The 22576-nt window shown below is 42.4% G+C and overlaps 3 protein-coding genes across 3 annotated transcripts; all 3 read left to right on the forward strand.

Annotated features, from left to right (window-relative positions):
• Positions 1–158: 158 nt before the first annotated feature.
• Positions 159–4031, forward strand: LOC115581699 (zinc finger CCCH domain-containing protein 13-like). The gene is made up of 3 exons (XM_030416989.1): positions 159–252; positions 3360–3981; positions 4028–4031. The coding sequence occupies exons 2-3, from the start codon at positions 3476–3478 to the stop codon at positions 4029–4031; spliced, it is 510 nt and encodes a 169-aa protein (XP_030272849.1). The 5' UTR covers positions 159–252; positions 3360–3475.
• LOC115581805 (leucine zipper putative tumor suppressor 3-like) lies at positions 4005–13483 on the forward strand. The gene is made up of 7 exons (XM_030417219.1): positions 4005–4321; positions 5308–5778; positions 5871–6038; positions 6409–6537; positions 7598–7789; positions 8009–8239; positions 10287–13483. Exons 1-7 carry the CDS (start codon positions 4124–4126, stop codon positions 11406–11408), a joined length of 2511 nt encoding a protein of 836 aa, XP_030273079.1. The 5' UTR covers positions 4005–4123; the 3' UTR covers positions 11409–13483.
• A 1448-nt stretch (positions 13484–14931) lies between these two features.
• On the forward strand, positions 14932–20744 carry ubox5 (U-box domain containing 5). Its single transcript, XM_030415862.1, has 7 exons — positions 14932–15057; positions 16362–16423; positions 17176–17277; positions 18026–18780; positions 18923–19548; positions 19652–19837; positions 20310–20744. Exons 2-7 carry the CDS (start codon positions 16370–16372, stop codon positions 20531–20533), a joined length of 1947 nt encoding a protein of 648 aa, XP_030271722.1. The 5' UTR covers positions 14932–15057; positions 16362–16369; the 3' UTR covers positions 20534–20744.
• Positions 20745–22576: the final 1832 nt, after the last annotated feature.

Here is a 22576-nt window from a genome sequence, read left to right on the forward strand (position 1 = left end):
GTGGGTGTGTGTCTCTCAGCTGATGCGCGTATCAACCGACCGACTCCATCATCAGCATCCGACGCTGACCGCGGTCGAAGGCAGCATCCCTAATGTTCCCGACCCGCGGTACCATCGCAGGGATAATTCAGAGCCAGGACCAGAACCAGGACTGACGCCACCGACGCCGCCGCCGCTGCCTTCTGACAATATTGTTTACCGAGGCTGCCATCTTACAAAAAAAAAAAAAAAAACCCGCCGAGCTGCAAAATAGTGAGTAGCCTTTGATGATGGACCGCCAGGATGCTACAATCGGTAAATCAAAGCCACTGTCGTCAATGTCAATGACGCTGTGTGTGTGTGTGTGTGTGTGTGTGTGTGTTAATCTGGACGTGTGTGTGTGTGTGTGTGTGTGTGTGTGTGTGTGTGTGTGTGTGCTTTTTATATTCCTGCTCAGCGAGCCTGGTGCGGTTGTTTCTTGTCACGGGGCCTAGCGAGTAATTGTTTGGGAGCGCAGTCGATCCAGGGCTTGATGCGGATGCTGCTAAAGCCGCCCTTGCCGCCCAGGGATGCAGAGAAAAAGGGAGAGAGAGGGGGGGGAGTCGTGAGGGGAGGGGATTGAGGCAGAGCAGCAGATACATAGGCAGTGTATTTTTTTTTTTACTACTACTACTATTCACCCAAGTGGAAGTAAACCTCTAGTAAATGGGCTGAGGAGGGGAGGTGCTCTGGCATGACTGCATCTATCTATCTATCTATCTATCTATCTATCTATCTATGTGAATGTTCATGTGTGTGCAAGCTGCTGCAACCACACTGTACATAATGCTCCTCTTCTCCCTCCTCATACATATGTGAGCTGCCAGTGTGTTGGGTACACCTGTCTAAAACCAAAGCCGTCTAATAGCAGTAGTCTAACGGTCCGTATCTTATCTACGTTCAGCGGTACAACGCTGTGGTTGTGTTTCCGAGGCTGTACTTTGTGCTGATGTCGAGTCGCGTTACACTGAGAGGTGTTTTTCTCTCAGTGTTTTTTTTTTGGGGTCATTTTGTGAAAAGTTGACGGGAAATTGAAGGGAAAGCTGTTGCAGACGACAACAAAAAAAAGTCCCAAGCCAAGCCGGCTTTTACGATGCTCACTGAGAGGTGTTTCTTAAAAATGTGTAGTCAACTCTATATATGGGACACCTACCACCTCTTTGTGTCAAACTACAGCCTCTGAATTTGCTAGGTATGCAAAGAGAAGACTAATAACTAATACATCTTTTGCTAATGTTTTAAAGAGGTGTTGATTCAACTTTATGGTCGTTTTGGACGCTGTGGTTTGTGGTCCTGTTGAACTGCGTTGCCCCGTCCCTAATATTTTGTCGATTGTGTTTATATCATAAGGGTAGAGTTAGAAACACTTCTCTGTGCAAACTCAGTCAGGTAAACTGTCAGTTCGTTTGTGATTATTTGATTGAACACAAATTTGCTTCAGAATATGCACCATGGACCATATTAACTCAAAGTATTTAGTGAATATTAAAGGCATTATAATAGATTTTGATACACGGCCACATGTGAGGTATTCACCGTTTACCATTTGTGTTTTATTGGTGGATATTACCACAAAAAAAAACATGCATTTAATTATCAAATTACCATAAAGTAACTGACATACAGACAGCAGTTGGCCTCAGCAGTTGTCCGTCTTGCCAAATTGGTAATTCAGCAACAGTAATACAAACCACAACCTCTGAGTGTAAAGAGTCAACACTTCTGAAAGTAGGCAACACAGTCGCCAGAGTAAATGATGGCAATGTGTGTCTCTGCAAACCACGGATATGTTTATACTTTATGTTTCTTAAGGTCAAATTTTCTGTTTTCGGTTTCTTTTCATTATGTATGGTCTCGCTGGGTTTTTTAAAAAAACACTTGGGTGTGGAAAAGATTGCGTTTCGGCTAACAATACCTGTTTTGGTAAAACAGACAAACGTGGCACGGAGATGCCCGAGGTCTCATTCAGATCATCTGGTTTTGTCGCTACAGACACAGCTCAGGATGTTCAGATGTTTCTGCAATAACATCAGGTTTTAAAACCACAAACACAACAGGAAATTGATATCGTAAATATCCAGTGATGTGACGCTTACTAATATCGAAAGACCGTATACCTCGTCATAAATATCCAGTATTCCAGTCAGGTCATTTACATCCTGTGTACAGGATATGTCATGTTTTGTAGACAATTCCATATAGTACATAGACTGAAGTAGGATTTATTGCAGGGATGTTGCAGTAGACTGTATTGGTTTCGGCTAGGTGTACCTAATAAAGTGGAAAGTTAGTGTATACAGCATGGACACATGAGCAGGAATACTCTGTACTCTGCATCCTGGTGTAAACTTATACAACAGCCCTGCAGAAACGCTTTCTTCTGAGGAGTTTACAATGTTGAGATGTCGATAGTGAGGCCATGTCAGAGAGGTGGTGACGAAGCTCTGTGGTCATTTTTAGACCATAGTTTGTGGTAGGTTTGCGTTGGATTGTACTGCACGTTAATGTGAGTTATTTCAGTTAGACCCCAGGTCCTCTTCAGCGGCTCCAAAAATATATTTCATGTTGTTTTATCAGCTTGATACTTCACACCTTTTCAGCACTTTGACAGCACTGCCATAGATCCAGATCACAAATAGATTTGTGTTTGGATTTCTGTGGGATAGTACACAATATTTTTCTTTGTCTGTGAATTAGTTTTTAGAGTTAGCATTATCATTAACATGTATTTTTTTAACTGCATGGACCATAAAAATCAATGAAATATTTTCTTATTTGGTGTAATAGCAATCAGAAATTAACCCGGTTTGTGGCCATGGGCATGTTAACCTCAAATAGTCTGCTAAATATGGATTTGAAGTGTAAAAAGAAAAGAAAATGATATATGTTATTTTAACACATACAGCAATTGGGTCTTTGAAACACCAAACAGCGAGGAAGTAAAATAAATTTCAGCCAGAAACAAAGTATTCACAGCAGGGCTGTTGTTTTGTTTTGTGCTGTACTTTATGCACATGGTCCATAACGAATGCAGCAATAATAATTCATGTATTGAACTGGAATGGTTTGAGTGACCTTTTAACCCAGCATCGCTTTACTTATGCACACAAGCAAAACAGAGAGAATAACTTTAGAAAGTAAAGTTTTATTCCTACACTTAACTGATACCCTCACACACTGTCCAGACTTATCTGTCTGACCCTTTTCATTTTTATCATGGTGGGAGGACTATGCTGCCCCTGTATGTGGGTTGGACTCTATTCTGCATTAACTATTGTATAACTAGCCATTATGCAATTACAATATTGTATAACTCCTTTCGTTTTTCTGTGTTCCTCTAGTGTGTGTGCCCCCACTACCTGCATTAGGTTGTGATGACCCACACTACTTCCAAATGTATCTGTGACCCTCCCCAATCCTGACTCCTAACCTCTAATCCCTGACCTTTGACCCCACTATGGGCAGTGTTGGCAGTGGGGTGGCAGGAGAGCAGGAGTTTGCCATGAAGTCTGTGGGCACGAGGACCACCCTGCCCCGGGCCCCTCCTCTCTCTCGCCGTTGCCCTGCCGACCGCAGCTGCAGCGCAGAGCGGCTGCCCCGCCCCCCGGCGACTATATCAGACGGGACGGCGTCTAGCGATGAGCGAGGGAGTGTTAGTATCGGGACTGGGACCTGTACCGGGACTGACCGGCCCACCGAAACAGCTTCCTCCACCAACACTGAATGTACCATGACGGCCCCGTCCAACAACAACCAGTTGGACTGTGGCAACGGAGCAGGCAGGCGGGAGAGGGAGTGGGAGAGGGAGAGGGAGAGGCAACGTGAGAGGGGGAGAGACAGGGACCGGGACCGAGACTGGGACCGAGAGAGGCTGGAGAGGGAGCGAGAGAGGGAGAGGAACCGGGAGAGGGAGCGGGAACGAGTGGAGAGGGAGAGGCTGGAGCGAGAGAGGGAGCGCGAGAGGGAGAGAGCCAGAGAGAGGGAAAGGGAGAGAATTGAGAGGGAGAAGATAGAGAGGGAGAGGGAGCGAGAGAGGGAAAGGGAGAGGGAGAGGGAAAGAGAGAGGCTGGAGAACGAGAGGCTGGAGAGAGAGAGGGAGAGGGAAATGCAGGCTGCAGGTCTGGATGTTTGTGGGAACATCGTGGGCCGAGGAGCAAACGAGAAGAACGGCGTTGGCATGACCCAACACCATCACAGGGAGATGAGCGGCGCCAGGACTGACAGTGAGAACAATCCAGGGAGCCATAACCCTCCAAACCACAACCCGCCCAAGATCATGCCAGTGTCGGGGAAACTGGAGCAGGTACTTCAAGACTGAGGACAGTGGTTCTCAACCTGAGGGTCAGAGCCCTCACTGGGGGTTGTAAAATGAGTCTAAGGGGTCGCAAGATCATTACTGGAGCAGGATAGAAAAAAAGCAAAATCCCCTCACACAAAATGATGTTTACTTTTCCTATTTTTATCTATTATTTGCTCTCTTTCTTGTCTAAAGTTAGTTGTACCTCTTCAGGCCTTTAAAAAACGATCCGAGAAGGGAAAATCATTCTTTAGTTGAGCTGCTCACAGATCTACAACCCGTGTCGAGGGGCCAAGAGCAGAAAAGTTTTGGACACCCCTGAATACAAAACTCACATCCATGTTGAAAGAGTTATTGGTTGCTGTAATTGTGTCCCCTCTGAAGTGATTCCTTTCTGGCATGGCTGAAATGTAAGTGGGGGGGGGGACAAAACAAAAAAATGCCTTTGAAACTCCAGCCAAAGATATTGTGAGGCTTCGGCCGCGGCAGCGGAGTGAGACAAATCAAATGGATACCTTTTCTAAATCTATTTAGAATACATTTTTCTCCAGTCCCCATACTGAAGTCTAACAAGGACAAAGTGTGCATAACAAAAAGGGATGAGATGATAACTTTGCATGCAGAAATTACTTCCAAAGTTGGGCCAATGCTGAGTTAATGGTCGAAATTGGTCAAATCGTGTTCCCTCAATCACTCACATTGAAGTCATGAGATAGATGTTTTTGCCACATGGCCAGTGTGGATTAGAGGAATGATCATAGCCACCAATAAAATACAACATGGACATGTGAGTATAGAGTTAAGACTGACTTGAAAAAACCTAAAACCCAAATTTAAGATCATGATTCAACAGTTCCAAATAAATCAGAACACTTACAACGTTCAACCCTTCGCATCACTGAAACTTTCTCTACTTCTGTTGCGTGAGCTGCGTTACTGTGTCTATTATTTCCTCTTACTGTCTTTCCTTCCCTCCTCCATCTCTTTCGTAGGCGATGCAGAACAACTCAGGCCTCGTCCGTCCCTCTGCCTTCAAGCCGGTGGTTCCCAAGAGCTTCCACTCTATGCAGAACCTGGTGGGCCAGGCAGGAGGGGCTGGGAGCGAGGGCAAGACTGAGGCAAGGAGTGAGGGGTTCAGTGAGAGCAGAGGAGGCAGGAGAGGCAGGGACGGAGCAGGAGGAGAAGCAGGAGAGGTGCCAGAGGCCCTGCTCCTGGACCAGGACAGCCCAGTGAGGGTCAGCAGAAGTGAGGGCGGGGGAAATGGGAATGAAGTGGTTCAGGGAGGGATGTCTGACTCAGGGAGGAACTCCCTAACCAGCCTGCCTACCTATACGGGCTCGGGGTCCGGTTGCGGGCCCCCAGCGGTCCTGGGGCCTCTCAGTGCTTCCACCAGCCACATCAATAGGTTGGGCATGGTTGGGGCAGCTGCAGGCCTGGACAAGCTGGAAAAGCCTGGCTACCAGGTAAGGCCATCATCCACGTCCACATGATCAAGCGACTAATGCTCGTTGCCGTCATCATCTTTAACGTGTGGTGATGTGGTTCTTTGCTCCAGAACGGGCTCAGCGCCTCAGACAGTGGCCGGTCCTCCTCAGGAAAGAGCTCCTCGTCCTATCAGAGGCTGAGCCACCTGAGTGACGCCCCTGCACCTCTGCGCCCCTCCCCCTCTTCTGATGACATCATTCAGGACCTCGAAGACCGCCTGTGGGAGAAAGAGCAAGAGGTCAGAGGTCACTCAGAAACGTTTGATTTGCAGTTTTTTTGCACACCATTAAAAAGAAGGAGGATATTTATTTGCCAGCACTTAACAGCCGAGTTCATTAAAATAAGAATGATATACCTGTGGTGAAGACATATTTTTTGTTTTTAGGTACTAAGAGAGATTTGTTTTTAATTATTATTTTTTATTTGAGTGAAATGTATGTGTGTACTGTCAGAGCGACGTGCTTACAAGCTTCACTTTCACTTCTTTTGCTTCAATTTGTTGATGTGAAGCAAAGCAGCGCTATAGGATGACAAAAACCTCTCAGCGCCCCAGATTCTTTACCTGTTTTACATGTCTTTGTGGCCTGATTGCTCCACTTCTCTATCAGGTGCAGCATATGCGCAGAAATCTAGACCAAAGTGAGGCAGCGATCATTCAGGTGTTTGAGGAGAAGCAACGTGTCTGGGAGCGACAGATGGACGAGCTGAGGCAGAACTACGCCTCGCGGCTGCAGCAGGTGACTTCACTACATGTTTTTAACCAAAGAACGCCGCTGCACTTTATTTTTCTTTACTTACATCTTGAGACCAAATGTAGCCCATGTGAAATCTTGGAAGAAGTGTTGAATGAAGCATGTGGTCCGAAAATGATAATAAGATACAAAGAAAGTTTGGGAGGGACATTCACAAACAACAGAAAGATTGATTTTATTCTTCGTGTGGATAAGTAAAAAATCAAACAAAAAATTGGATGTTTATGATTCTGCCCCTAACCCACCAAAGTGAAACATTTTATTTTAGTATTTAATATTTGATTTAATGGTTGTATTTAATAGGGATTGACCGATATGGATTTTTTAGGGCCCATACCGATACCAATTTTTTTTTCATCAGCCTTAGCCGATGACCGATACGAACTGCCGATTTTCTTGAGCCGATATTTGGAGCCGATACTACTTTTGCTCCCTCAATTTACATCATAAAAATTACACAATGATGATAACAAATGTTACGAGTCTCAATTTTAAAAAAAGGAACATTAATTGAAATTAAATAAGGTGAGGTAGAACAAGAACAAGTAAACAATATTTAACAAATATTAAAAAAAGGTGAGGTAGAACAGTGCTCTGTGAAATGCTGCCACACTGGATTGGTTTTCTTCTCTGCCATTTCTTGCAGCGTCTCCAGCAACACAGAGCTGCCTGTGGACGCTTGTCTGTAAATAATGCCGGATCGGCAAACGCAGTAGCCCGCATCGATACACGTAAAAAACGCAAAAATCGGCCGATAATATCGGCAGGCCGATGTATCTGTCTATCACTAGTATTTAAGTATGTATTGGTAATTGTAACAGTATAGTCCACTTATCTTATTACCCACCTTTTGAGTCCAGCCCAAATAAATCTAAATTGCATGAAAACGCATTTAAAATGCAGCCTCATCTGAACATAATAAAGACCAAATGTGTCCCTGATATACAACGCTTAATTGGTTACAACATTCATCAAGTGCCAGAAGATATAACTGTCCGACTGATACCATCAACACTTCTACTGTATATGTACATTTCGTCTGCAGGTTACCCGCCGTGCTCAGCGCTCCCAGACTGCCCTGCAGGCCCAGATAGGCCGTCTGTCCCAGGACAAGAGGAGGCTCCAGGAGGAGATGGCAGCTCTGTTGGCCCAGAGAGAGGAGCTGGAGAGAAAGTGTCTGGATTACAGGAAGGAGCAGGCTGACATCTTGCCTCGACTGGAGGAGACCAAGTGGGAGGTGAGATATGAGTGTATGAGTGGGTGCGCTTGACTAGTTCAGTAAAATGTTATCAGGGTGGCATCATGGTAGACTGAGCAGTGGAGCACTGAGTGTAAAGGTGTGTGCAAAGCTGCCGATGTCAGTATGTGTGTACAAGCACTTATATGCGAGAGGATAGGGAATGTTTTCACCGTAATACTCAAATACTAACCCGCTTACTCATTCTCCATGTGGCAGGTGTGTCAGAAGGCGGGAGAGATCTCCCTGCTGAAGCAGCAGCTGAGAGAGAGTCAGGCTGAAGTGACCCAGCGGGCTGGAGAGATGGTGGCCCTGAGAGGCCAGCTGAAGGAGCTCAATGCCCAGCTTAGGGAGCGGGAGGAGGCCATGCTGGGCCTAAAGGACTCCTATAGCACCAAAAGTCTGGAGCTGGAGAAGTGTGAGGGAGAGTTGAGGAGGACCCTGTCAGAGGTAGGAACATGTATTATTATTCTACAATTCACTTTTTATTTTCCATCTCTTTGGGTCGAAAAAGAACTGATCACAATGCTAAGCACGTTACAAATGATAACTTTACCCATGTGTGTATTTTTCAGTTTTCCACTGGTTGCAAATGTATGTCATTGACGTGGGCAGTTTCAGTGATGGTCCTGGAATAACACCAACAAAGCAAATGCATAACTGTGCTTTAAATAATACTCAGAACAGATCAACAGAGGATTAGCAAACAGAAACAAATGAATAATGAACAGAAAAGAACAATTTGTTAAAACAGTCTCCAATCATGAAAATATGATTTACTATCAGTCAGGTTCTTTATTCGATTTCTAAGAGAGGGCTTTGTGTTATCAATTCTTACAATTCAGTGTACAGAGCTCATAAAGTAAACTTTAAAGGTCCGGTAAGTAGGATTTAGTGGCATTTGGCTGCGTGGTCGCAAATTGAAATCACCGTAACTCTCCTCACCTCATTCCTTGCAAAAGTCACCAAAGGCTCTCCTTAGAGTCAGTGTAGAGTCAGTGTCTGGTTTGTCCTTTCTGGGCTATTGTAGAAAATGGTGGACTCCGTGCTCCCTCTGTAGACACAAAAGGCTCATTCTAAGGTAACAAAAGCACAATACACACTGAATACACACTGTATCAAACACATTTCTGCAGGAGATGCCCCTAAATCCTCCACACTGGACCTTAAAGTGTCCCAGTAACTGTGATTCAAGATATGATGGTCATTTGGTTGTGGGAGTTTAAATGTGAACAAAAAAGATTCTCCCAAGTTTTTTCCAGATATCAAAGAAGATACATTTGTCAGGATGAATATTTGAGAGACTGTCAGTCTTATCATTATTTCATAGTAGGAGCGCCAAGGTCTCTGCCAAGGACTGTGAAATGATTGCCAAATTTGATGTTAATGAGTGACTTTTCCAATATTAACACATAATAGTAAAAAAATATTGAAGCCCAACAGTCTGGGAAATCTGGTTTATGTCATCAGCGTAGAATTGTATATTCGTGGTTTTTGTGCACAAGACAGGAACCTGATTTTGTCTCACTCGCCTACATTGCAGGGAATGGTCAACTTTCATCAAATGCTTTAGAGAGCTCTACGAAAAAGAGCAACGCAAAGTTGATGACTATCCAAAGCAGTCAAGTTGTATTTTACGACAAATGAGATTGCAGGATTTTAGAAGCTTACTACTAAATCTAGATTGCTGAGAATTGTAATCCTCAAAATCCAATGGAGGGATTCCACAAACTCGGCATGGTGACCAGGGCAAATTGGGGATTGGGCAACATTATATATTAAAGCTGCAAATTTGTTTTCATTTGAACTGTACGACCCCGTAAGCAGCTCACACACGTACAGTATTTCCTGCGCATATTTTGTGTATTCTGATATTAAAGAGGCAACACGTTTAAGAGCAATATTTATCTATTGTTAAGTACAGTTTACAATTCATGCAGTAAAATAGGTGAATATTCCTCAAGCAGTAACAGAAAAAGTCCAGTAAACACACTCTGCAGCACTGATAAACGTATGGACATGAGTTCATGGGCAAGTACAAATATGCTATTTGAATATAAAATGATGTCGGACTAGCTTTATACAGTACTTGCTTGGACTAAGTGGATTGCTCTCAAGGCGCACTCTTTTTTCAGTCCTCGATCCAACAGATAACAGTACAATAATCCGTCACTGCTGCTATCAGCCATATAATCCCATGTGCATACAATTGCATTCTTGCAAGTTTGTACAACAAAAGCAGCTCAATGTGCATTAGTTGTGTGTGTTAATGGTTTTTAGCATTGTCTGCATTTATATAACTATGTGTATAATTTATGCCTCGTGTTTTTTACGTCCTGTTCTGTTCTTTTATTCTGTTCTACTCTGGGAGACTGTTTTTGTGTGATTGTGGACCTTCGGATATACTGACTTGACATCCACAGAAATACTGACTTTCCAAATGCTACATTTAAAATGAAGTGATAATTCCCTGTGATTCATATTTTCCTCTCCACAGGTGTCCATCCTCAGAGAGAAGCTGGGAGTATTCGAGGCAGAGGTTCTCAGTTTAAAGCGTGCTCTGAATGAAGCAAGCAGAGGAGCGGAAGTGGTCATAAGCCCCAACTTAGCTGCTGCAGGGCTTTTGCCACCCTGGGGAATGGTACACTGCCCACGTAACCCCACTGAGCCCTCAACCAACTCCCTGACCCCAACATCTGACACCCTACTGAGTCTTCAGAGTGATGAAGCCAAAGCCCAAAGGCAGGAAGCTCAGAGACAGGAGAGACAGCAGCGCGAGGAAGCTCAATGGCGTGACGCGCAGCAGCGTCAAGACGCCCACATGCAGCAGGACATTCGAATGCGTCAGGATGCCCAGATCAGACCAGAGGCCCAGCTCCGCCAGGAGGCCCAGCTTCGTCAGGAGGCTCATCACCGCCATGAGGCCCAACTACGCCAAGAAGCACAGATGCGTCAAGAGGTGCAGCTCCGTCAGGAGGCCCAACTGCGCCAGGAGGCCCAGCTCCGTCAGGAGGCCCAGCTCTGCCACGAAGCCCAAATGCGTCAGGAGGCCCAGCTACGACACGAGGCCCAACTCTGCCAGGAAGCGCAACTGCGTCAGGATGCCCACCAGCCACAGCGAGGCCAGGAGGGTCACTGGGACGAGGCCGGAGAGCTGCGCAGGCAGCTAGAGCAGCTGCAGGCTGCACTGCGCCTGGAGCGGCAGCAAAGGGAACGCCAGGCTCTCAACTTTGACCAGGAGCGACACACCTGGCAGGATGAGAAAGAACGGGTTTTGAAATACCAGGCACAGCTGCAGCTCAGCTACGTGGAAACGCTGCAGAAGAACCAAGCTTTGGAAAAACGTATGAGCCAGTTAGGAGCCAAACCAACGTCAACGACCACCAACACCACTATAACCACTACCACCACAACCTCCCCCACCTCTTCCAATTCTCCACCTCCACCACCAGCCCTCTCACCTCTGTCACCTCAGCCCCCACCCTCTATCTCTGGTCCCATTGCCCTCACCATTTCCCCTCCTTGTGAAGACCAGAAGGGGCCTCCTTCTCTCCACCAGCTTGCCCCTCCCTGGGCAGGACCCTCACGCCTGGAGAGGATAGAGTCCACCGAGATATAGAGAAAGCTCTATGAAAATAATTGTCCGGTGCAACACACTCACAGTGACAAGGTCTCTCACACAAAACCACTTCAGCATACCGCCACTGATAAACATTCAGTCTACAATAGAATAAATCAGTACAGTCTGACATACCAAGCAACTATAGACACTAATCAGCAACAAAGACCGCCTGCAAAATCCAACATTATAAGCAACAAGCAGATCATTTGAACAGGAAGTTGAATTACATTCAATCTCAGTTATTTTTCAACCTTCTAAGCAGCCTGTCTCTCACGACATAATCCGTGTTCACGAAAAGTGCGCCACACAAATGGACGGCAGAAAAACGAAATTTTAAAAGACAATGTTTAGATAAGAGCACTAATACAGGGGTCATTTCATTCCCATGCTAGAAAAGGACCAAGACAATCAGGGATATTGTCAGAAATTATCAACAAGGAATATTATGCGGTATTTATTCATTGTACGTCTGTGTCACTGGTAATGTAAAAGTAGAATTAGTGGTCAGAGTGTGTGATGTTAACTTGCATTTTTTGGCCAGAGAGCGCCTTACTCCATTCTTTCCAGCATGTATAAGAGAATAGCTATTGCTGGGAACTGATGAAAAAAAAAAAAAAAAAGTCAAGAGTGTGATTATCATTTTCAGTGCTTTAATTATGATATCAGCAAAAGCGGTTACACATCATTATCACACACGGCCGGAATATTTCCTTTAAATCCCAGCAGATGTTGATGTTAAAGGTCACACAGACCTCTTGTTTCAGTTTTTTCAAGTCATTTCATGCACAGGGTCCGACATGCATGAGCCATGTAAACACATCACGAAGACCAACAGAGTTTATATTTTCTACAAATTGAATTAAATAGATATGTTTAGCAGATAATCAACCCCCGATTTAGTATAGGTTTTAAGACGAGGGAGAGAGAACCCGGTTCGCCTTCGCCGCGGCTCGTCTGCGGTGGCTAAAAACAAACACTAGAGGTCGCTGGAGGAGCTTTCACTGCAGCTCCCGGCTCAAACATCCTCTCATTGTACTACGAGGAGAATGTGAAAGGAAGCACACAATTTGAATTTAGCTATTATGATAATTGTGTCGTTCGCTTTGTGCATTGACAGCCAAGAAATCTGAGAAATCAGTCGGCATCCCCAAAGTTAAAAAAGAAAAATTTATAGAATGTATGATATACTAGAAAGAAATACTTATAATAGTTTTTAGATTGTAAATGTGCGTTTGAGTGTGTGAGTGAGTGCGTGTGTGTGTGTGTATGAGAGAGAGAGAGCGGGTGTGTGCATGTGTGTATACATATGAAAAAGCTTCAGCTTATGAGATTGAGGATAGAGGGACTAGTGGCAATAGAGAAAGTGAAGATATATTAAAGGTAAAGGGTTTTAGGGGAGGGGCTCTAAGCTTGACACAAGGGCAGTGAGACTGAAAATATCAAATGAGGGAGTCTGCATATCCTTGAAAATTCTACTTTCTTCTGTATAAACAAAGCAGGTGAGAAGGAAGTAAAAAAAAAATCTCAAGAAGAAGAAATGGAGCATTCAGGCTAACTGCACTATGTCCTACACACACGTTATGATGTACAGTAGACTCAGATGTGAATATCATGGCTTTTATATGTGTTGTTTATGCCAGCATACAAAGATGTTGCTCAAGAATATTAACTTATCTCTAAGGTATTACATAGTATTATCATCTTTATTACTGTTATTATATTATGGTGAACTGACGGAGAAAATATGTGCCATTTGAGCTTTCCTTTTATGTGTTTTATTTATTTTTATTTTTAAAAAACTGTGTAGATAGCCTATTATCGGCCTACCATGATGGTGCAATCATAGCAACCCTGTCCAAAAAAATGATGTTCCTTTTGATGTAGGTGATAAATGTAGTTACAGTATTGCATTGTTTAGAGAACAAAAATGCTACTGATTTTATACATGTTTCAAATTTATTGTTTGCATTTATGTTATTAGTACTGTTCTGGCTTGATAAAAAAAAAAAAAAACAACCCACCCCTTTGTTAAAATTCAGCAGAACTAATAAAGATATGTGAATAATTCAGCACTTTTTTGTCATTCAGTAAATCATTTGTACCGCGGTTGTTTTGATGATTAACAAGATGAATGAACATATTCTGCTACACAATTTGGGGCGATTATGGGATCAGATTTTCAATACACAAATATCATGGACTATAACAACATTATCACAATATCTATAGAAAATTTGAGAGAGAAAAAACAATGCTTAGTTAATTCATTTTTAGTTTTATTGTGTGTTTTGTCTCCTTTTTGGCAAATGATTACACTAAAAATACAAGTCTGGGGATGTGGAGAGAGTCTGGAAAGAATGAAAAGAACAAACACGCTTAATTAACGGAAATCATTTAAGAGTTGATATATTATTTACGTGACATTTTCACATCTGTATTATTAAACACAGTATCAATATTTCATTTTTTAAATATCACGACTATCACCGCTATTGTCATTCTCCTTAAACCGTGACACCTGTATACACAAAATTACATTTATTTTTTCAGGCTTTTGCTTAAACACCACATTTTTCACTTTGTTTTGTTTAGTTTTTTTTTTTTTATTAGATTATTGCAATTTTACTCCTCCAAAGCTCTAAAAAGTATTGACAAAAATAAAAACTATTTACCTTAACTTCTGTTATTACAGCCAGTGGTAGATGTTTTTAGATCCTATACTTAAAAAGCGAATCCATTAGAAATACTTAATCACGTACTTCAGTGAGAGTAAAGATGCAGTAAATTATGAAGAATGGCACCTCTTATTATATCAGCCCAATTATAGATTATTTAATTACAATACTGATGCAATAACATTTGTTTGGTTTTTAAAGCAGATATAGAGATTATAACTACTTTCTGTGCTGTTGGGCACCTCTTAATTGTACTTCTTTTAAGCACAGCACTTCAGTAGACATACTTTTGTTTCCTTTAACAAACCACCAACCAAAAATGTTAGTTGCTATATGACAATATAAAGCATTCTGCTTTTACAAGCCTTTATACCATGTTGACTACAGGTATTCCTGGCTAGTACGACAGAATAAAAGTTCGACCCGTCACTGAAATTATTCCAGGAAAAATACAATAGTGAGCAAATAGTCCGCAAATAAAAGAAGTATGGGTTCTTCCCTGGAGACAGCATTCATCTTACTGAGGTGTCCTTGGAAGGTAGGGTTGTATAAACACATGTTGACCCCTACTGACCTTCATGTGGGGGAGGAGGTGTATCTCTGGAAAGGACAAGACAGACAAAATACATGTATACACAACTGAAATGTGATAATACATGCTTAAGTGAAACCTATTGTTTGTTATCAGGTCTTCTACACATTGACATGTAAACTGTTCTGAGGTAAAGAACACACCATGTCATCGGACAGCAATTCAATGAAACCTATTCTTACTTAATTTACTCAACACCTGTTGCATCCCTTGTAAACTTATGAATTTCGCGATTTCAAAGGTGAGGTGTGTCCCTTCTCGGCTGCCCTAGTTGTGCCGGCTAAGATAGTAGCCATAGCTTTACTTTCAGCTACCTACTATGTTGGTCAGTGGAGCCAATTATTGACAAAACAGCGAAATTTGTCAACGAACACATAAAGTAAGCTTTTTCCACTTCAGTTTTCTAAGCTAATTTGAACGTCGTCAGACTTGCTCTGCATTAATAATGTTAGCTAACATCGTAATGCTAGCAAGGTAGCAATATTTAAATGCAACATAACAGTGAACGTCGCTGTTGCAGCTAGCTAGGACCGATAACATGAGCTTGAACGTTATATTAGTTTTTGCGTTAACTTATCTACATTTTTAAGATACAGAGCCTCCAATATTAAGTCTTAGGATATTTTCTATAAAATGAATGAACTTAGAACGTAATGTCTCTGTTTCACTTTGTTGTTTCCAGCAGCTGGGTGATAAATTAATGTTAGCCACCATAAGATCGAATTAACTTAGCTGGGGCTGAAGCTATATCGTAATATAATGTCCGAAATAAATGACAGCTTCCCAAAACAACTTTCCAGAGCTTGAGGTGTTGTACTAAGTTTGGTTGTTTTGTCTTACCAACAGGCTCTTTCATTTTAAGTTGACCAGTGGTTACAGTGTAGTCAAGACACAGCAGAAAACCCTCACATTTGTACGGTTGGACCTGAATATTAGGCAATATAAATTAAAAAGAATAAAGAAAAGTTGAATTAATTGTTCAAATATTTGCTTGTTTAGATCTTATTATTTTTTAATTGTAGGATTTATTGTTTAGTCCACAAATCAGTCTGTCAGACCCCAAATTCACCCTTTAGATAGCATTTTTTTCAGTACAGTTTGCACAGAGAAAAGTCACACATCCTTACATCTGAGTTGCTGGTAATGGCAGAAATTTGAGCAATTTTCTTTTTATAAATTATAAATGTATTATTCTCAATTTAAATCTTTAATCTGTATTGTTGTGAAGTTAATGTTGAATGATCAACTAATTCTTTCAGCACTAACTTTTGTGGCAGCCACGGAGGTGAACCATGTGCTTCAAGATAACTCATTTTCTGTGTTGAATGACAGGAAATAAGCACAATCTATTAGATGAGTGCTATTCACCATCTTCCCCTTTTGCACCTTCCGTTTATCACTACTTAACACAATAATACTTTGAGCTTACGTCCTTGACATGAGAGGTGAATTAGTCAGTCTGTAAAGGTCGTTCTGTCATGAGGTCAAAGGTCTTGTTTACAAATACCCTAACAAAAAAATGCCATTACTTGATAGAAGCGATAGAATAAACCAGGGCAATGTGGTTTACCGATGTGAGTCAGTGTTGAACAGTTGTATTCACTGAATACCTCTTTTAGCCTTGAACTATAAGCCGGTGGATGGAAGCTTGTGTTGCTCTAAAACCAATTTGTTCCTCTGCAGGTTGGAGAATGGTTGTGAATCTCTGTCTTCCACATTTCTATACAACAGCTCATTGTAACAAGGTATGATGCATTTCTCCAAGCTATCACGTAACTCTAAGTTCCTCCAGCTGCTTTTTTATTTAACATGCACTACTGTCAGTTCTCATAATTTTGTTGCATAAAGCATCTGTGACACCCAGGTGACATGTTTCTAGCAACAATTACTCACGACTTGAAGGAAGTTTAAACCCTAAATTCTACAAATTCTACAAAAGTAACGTCATATGAAGGCACCATTCATCTTATTTTCCCTTTCAAAAAAGTTAGAGAATTTGGTTCAATAGAGGTTGAGATGAACATGAAGAATCCATGCACGTAGACACAATGTGGCTAAGGACTGAGGTGGAGGACAAATCTGCGAAGATAGAAAAGCAGAGGGACAGAGTGTTGTGTGGGAGACTGAATCACATCTAACCTTGTTATGTTCTTTTTATTGATATTTTGGAATCTGATCTTGGCAGCGTTTTCTCTTTCCTACTCCACTTCCACCGCACTGTTTAGCCATCGTCTTTTATATTGTGACCTTAATATCATGACAGTTTTTTTGTAGCGTTTCTTGTTGCTATGTGTGACCTGAGTCTGCTTCACCGAGCCACATTTTTAAGGAGACTAGGCCCTGAAACATACAATGAACATTGAAATATTGGAGCTGTACTGTATATGATGACCCTTTTTTATTGTTTGCTGTCTCTGTGCTGTTTACTGTCCATTTAAAGCCAAAGTAAAATCCATAAATTAATTCAAGTGATTATTTTAATTATTTTTGACTGCAGCTGTGTGCAGATGGCTATGATGTCACAAACCTTGTGTCGGCCGACCCTACTCTCCGGAGCCGAGGTTTCAAGCTGGAGTACTTCCTGCGTCCACCTGTACAGGTAAGATTGCACCTTTGTACACTTTTAAAATAAGCTTACCTGTGGCTGTTCATCAGAAAATGTCAAAGTTTGACCCTTGACAAACCAATTTGGTTGATATGAATAATTAAAAATTTCAAACATGAATTTGGGAAAATGAATTTAAACAAAAACAGAAATTTACCTGGATGACATTGAGCCTTTATCTACTAAGATATGCCTTACCTTCTTTTCCCATCTTCTTTATCTTTTCTTTCTACTGGGTGATAGTGGTATGGTTAACGGAAGAATTTCCTCTAAAACAAAATATGTTAAGCCAATGCTTGTTGTGACAGATGAAAGCAAAGTTCCCAATTAATTTCTCAGTAATTTTTCACAGAGTATGTTTAGTCTTGCAAAGTCAGAAAAATCCCTCAAGCCTCAGGTATGAGCTCTCTCTAAGGCAGTATCTCTTCGAACTCTATCAACACCCATGATGTAATTTTTAGCATCCAATGAAGTGAAAAGTGCTGAGAGTGATTTCAGTTAAAGTAAATAGCTGCTTCTACAGATCAAAAATACAGAATGATTCTGGTTTGCTACCTGAGGCTGGTGCTGCATGCACATTGAAATCACGTCCTTTCCATTAGTTAATATGTATGTAATAAATATACAAATGTCAGCTAGATGGTAATCTTCATTAGAAAAAAGAAAAAGAAAAACATTTGATTATAATACATTTGTTTATGTAATTAATGAATTAATATGCATTTTCCTCTATTTCTCTAAGGTGACATTAAAGTTTGGCTTCCAGGTGGAGCTGTGCAGGGTGGATGTGGAGCTGTGGCCTTGGGGTATGGACCGAGGACAGGCCTGCAAAAGACTGGAGATCAGCACCAGCTCTGATCAGCTTCCCTCCCAGAATTCTGGTGAAGGCAGCAAACAGGTTCAGCACAAGGAACAAATGCAGATGCGGGTAAAGGACCAGAACAAACAGAAAAAACAACATGAGCAAAGCAGTAGACCTTGTCAGAGTAAAGGCCACCAGTGGAGTCTTCAGGCCCAACAGTGGGGCGAAGAAGCTCCAGATGAGCCTAAACGAAAGGGCCATGTGTTCAAGTGTCCCTCAAACACTGAATCCAGTATATCTGAACCAGAGTTCAAACTGGTGGGTCGTTGCGAACTTAGGGAGGAGACCCGAATCTGTTTCACACGTTCAAATTTCAATCCTCGCCCTCCATTCCCCTCGCCACCTCCTCCGCAACCTGCAAACTGCCGTCAAGAGGACCTATGGAGCCGGGGTCTGCTCTCGCTAGGCGCTGTGACACAGCTCCGTGTGACTGTGCCACTTGGCGGTGCGGCATCTGCTCTAGGGCTCAAGGCTTTGGTCGTGTGGGGACAACCTGCCCGCTGCTGCCCTGCAGAGGAAGTGGAGAGGATTAAAAGAGTCCATGCTGCCAGTGAAAGACGGCTGCCACGTCCTGTGTTGTTTGCCTCTTCAGTCAGCCAGACGAAAGCACCACTGCCAGCAGACACACCGACAAAGTATGTGTTTATGAAGCAGTCGCAAAAAAATCGTATTCTTATTTATTTTCCTACTTTTAGAAAAAACAGAGTTTGTAATAATAATAACATTTATTTTCTTACAATGTTGATAATTCTCTCTTGGCTTTTTATTTAACTCCAGCAATCTTTCCATCCCAGAAGAGTTCCTTGACCCGATAACCCAGGAGATAATGATGCTGCCCATGCTGCTTCCCAGTGGCATGTCAGTGGACAACACGACACTGGAGGAGCACCAGAAGAGGGAGGCCACTTGGGGTCGACCCCCGAACGACCCCTTCACCGGTGTCCCGTTTACTTCAACCTGCCAGCCTCTTCCTAACCCCCAACTGAAAAGCCGCATTGACCACTTCCTCCTGCAGAAAGGGATGGCTGGGAGGGACGGGATGTTGGGGAGACAAGGCGAGGGAGAGAATCTGCAGGCCTCAAGACTTATAACCTCCAAAGAGGATAATGGACTATCCCAGAACTCTCCATGTCTCAGTAAAAGTTCAACAAACAATACTGTTGATCAGTATAATGTCCACACCAGTAAGACAGACAGGACTACAAGAATAAAAGACTCTGCATTGGGACATTCATCACATAATAGGAATCACATTAAAACATCTAACTCTTCTAAAAGAGATAACAAATCAGAGTTTGAGAGAAAAAAGAAACAAGATCTACGTAGAGAATCAACAGAAGGGCTGACAGCTGAGCAGCAGCTACTACCTCAAACAAAAAGACCAAGATTTGATGCAGTTTCCTGTGAGTATAATGTGTTCTCTAAGAGTGAGATCCTCAAACAAATCTTTTGGGGTTTTTCTTTCTTCCGAGTTGTCTAATGTGTTGTTTCACCACATTTCTTCAGCACCAAGCTGCAGCTCTCACGAGCAGCGTTTGTCAGCCAGCCTGGATGAGGCCCTCTTCTCTGCCCTGCAGGGACGACCCTCCTTCACCTCAAACTTGTCTAAAAAGAGCAATGTTACTCCTGAGTCTGAACCAAAGAACTCCTCTCAGAACTGTCAGGCTTCAGGCACTCCAGTAATGCCAACAGGTAAGATGTTAGTAAGACCACTCAGAGAAATCCTACACCCCAAAACCTTTGCGTGTCAGAGGATCCTACCCTTCACACATGTTCAGCTACACTGTCCAGCTGTGTGTCCACGATAAGCTTTATGAAGCACATGAAGTTGCTCTCTTGCAGGAGAAACATTTCCTTATAAAAATATTTCTCCTGATGCTCACATACTCAGCTTGTCCTAGACATTACATTGTTGCCAAAATATGACTGAAATCACTGCCTGTGTTTTAGACCAAACATGTACAAGCATGCGTGTTGGTTTGTGCACATTGGAGCATGTGCCTCCCACTCTGCAGCCCACTTTAGACCGGCTTTAGCCCTCTGTACAAAACGTTGCAGCTGTGTAGGAGTGCTGGGATGTGTTCACTGTTTCTGATGTCTAATGCCAAATCAATATAAATCCAGTGACTACTTGATTAATTTTTCCATCGCATTTGTTTGCCAGGTGAGAAAACGACATGCTCTGGATGTTCCTGTTCGGTCTCCGTTTACTCTAAATCTGCATCATCCATCTACAGTCTCACCTGTGGTCACTTGCTCTGCCGTTCCTGCCTCCGGAGAGAATCGCACCCACTGAACTCTGTTACTGTATCGACATCCAATCACGTCTTGTGTCCTGACTGCCAAAGCTCTACCCCACGCAGTGACATCGTACGTGTGCATCACTGACCAATGTCGTACGAGGAAAACCCACATCGTCATAGCCTGGGAAAAGAAGAGGATGGTTCTCAAGGTGAAGACGTGATTACACTGCCGCTGTGCTGTACTGAATTTGTACTAACTTAAATAAAATTATTGATCACTTCTCTTCTATGTTTGTTATTTTCTAACATTTTTTGTATTATTTCTGATTCACACAAGATAAAAGTACTTCAATCTCGCGAGGAATTCTTTGTCTTTGTCCCGGTCTGCCACATAATCAGGTCAAGGAGGCCTCATAGAAAGGTTATTACTCACAGCAAATAACGTAACATAAAACGTACATGAAGAATGCTAAAATGTTCTCTTCCGCCCCCTCTCCCTGTAGTCGCCTTTTCATCAAGCATTGAAGTGAAGTTGCAGCCTTGGTTCTGCAGCCTTTGTACAAACCCTGGATGTGTAGATGTGTTGAGGCCACACCGAGAAAAGGTTGGCGGTCACGAGTGCTGAGAGCAAGACGCCAGAAGGATAAAAGTGGAACTGGAGTTGACCCAAGGTTGTGTGGTCATTGTTAAACAGAACGCAGGGGACATGCTCAGCCTCTTTCCTTCTCCACTCCATTTACCACTTTACATTGTACTGTATAGGTTGTTATGTACACTGAGGTTAATGTGGCCAAACCCTTATTGATAAGGACCTTTTGTGACTGAGTAGGTACTTCTTTTTTTATGTTTTTGATGTATTGATTTCTGCAATTGCACATGTTTACTTTGCTGTATTTAAACAACATATGTCTGAATTTTTGTTTAAAAGAGGCAAAACATTTACGGAAATTATGAACAGAATTTGAAGAAAAAACAATTTTCACGCATGAAACACCAATACTTGTCCTGTGCTCCAAGCTCCAAGTATGGACCGCTAGCTGCACTGATGACGAGCTAATGGTAGCTACAGTTAGCAACTGTTAGTGGTCACTCTCTAGTTGTTTGGACTACAAATTCAACAGGTAACTGACTTTTGCATTTTACACCTATTTAAAGTAACTCCATTGAAGTTTACGTGTCTATGGTAGTGCTACTGCATACGTGAAAAAAAGAAGTAGAAAGCCTTTTTTGGCTCCAGAGGAAGCTGCATGTAATCTGATAAATTGCCTCCAGTGATATCCCTGTGGCAAAGTTGAATTGTGGGTAATGTAGTTTCCAGGTTTTTAAACGCGCTCCTATAACACTTGACTCCTGATGGACAGTTTATAAACAAATAACCAAACTCAACACAGCAGAACCAGAGATATCCCCTTTTTCATTCCATTTCCTTTTCTAATTTAGGCGACTACGCTACCCACAATGCGAGTTAGCCACAGGTTGACATCTCCTTTTAAAGTTGGCGTAATCAGTCGAGGTTTTGTTTATCCTCTGGATAGGTGTCTTATTTGATTTCCATTACTTGAGACTGTCTTCCCTTTAAGGTTCTTTTAGGAAATAAATGTGTTCACTTGCCCACGTTTTCACTTCCTACCTCTTAAAACTTCACTCTATTTGCCAGTTATGCCTCTCTTTGTGTGCACACAAGGGTTAAACAGACTAAAGTCAGCAATGACCGTGTTTATCGTGCTCAATAATCACCAACAGCGTGATTTATACGTTGGTTTCCCTGACAGCATTTAGCTTAACCAAGGTCATGATCCTATATCCGCTCAGCGAGCAAAAACAGGAATAAGTTGTTCTGAATGTGAAATGGAGGCAGCAGCTTCACTGTTACAGGTAAAAGTGGTCGATAAGGAACTTAAATGAAATCAGGCTGTGTTGGATTATTCTTGCTTTCAAATGTATGACAAGGGACAAAACAGTGGCTTACTACATATATGTGCTGTTAGACGCTGTTCGACAACACTCCAGGTACAGATCAGCTACAATATTCCAAAATCTCTTTATTATTGTCTCTTTTTTTTAAGACTTACTCTTGTGCGGCTACTATTTCCCTCTGTACCGCTGTGTTACCTGCAAAGGGGGCATCAATAAAGTAACATCTTATCTATATCGATATAATTCAATCACATGGCCTGTTAGAGTGATA

Source organism: Sparus aurata, chromosome 5, assembly GCF_900880675.1.
Source record: "Sparus aurata chromosome 5, fSpaAur1.1, whole genome shotgun sequence".
NCBI lineage: Eukaryota > Metazoa > Chordata > Actinopteri > Spariformes > Sparidae > Sparus > Sparus aurata.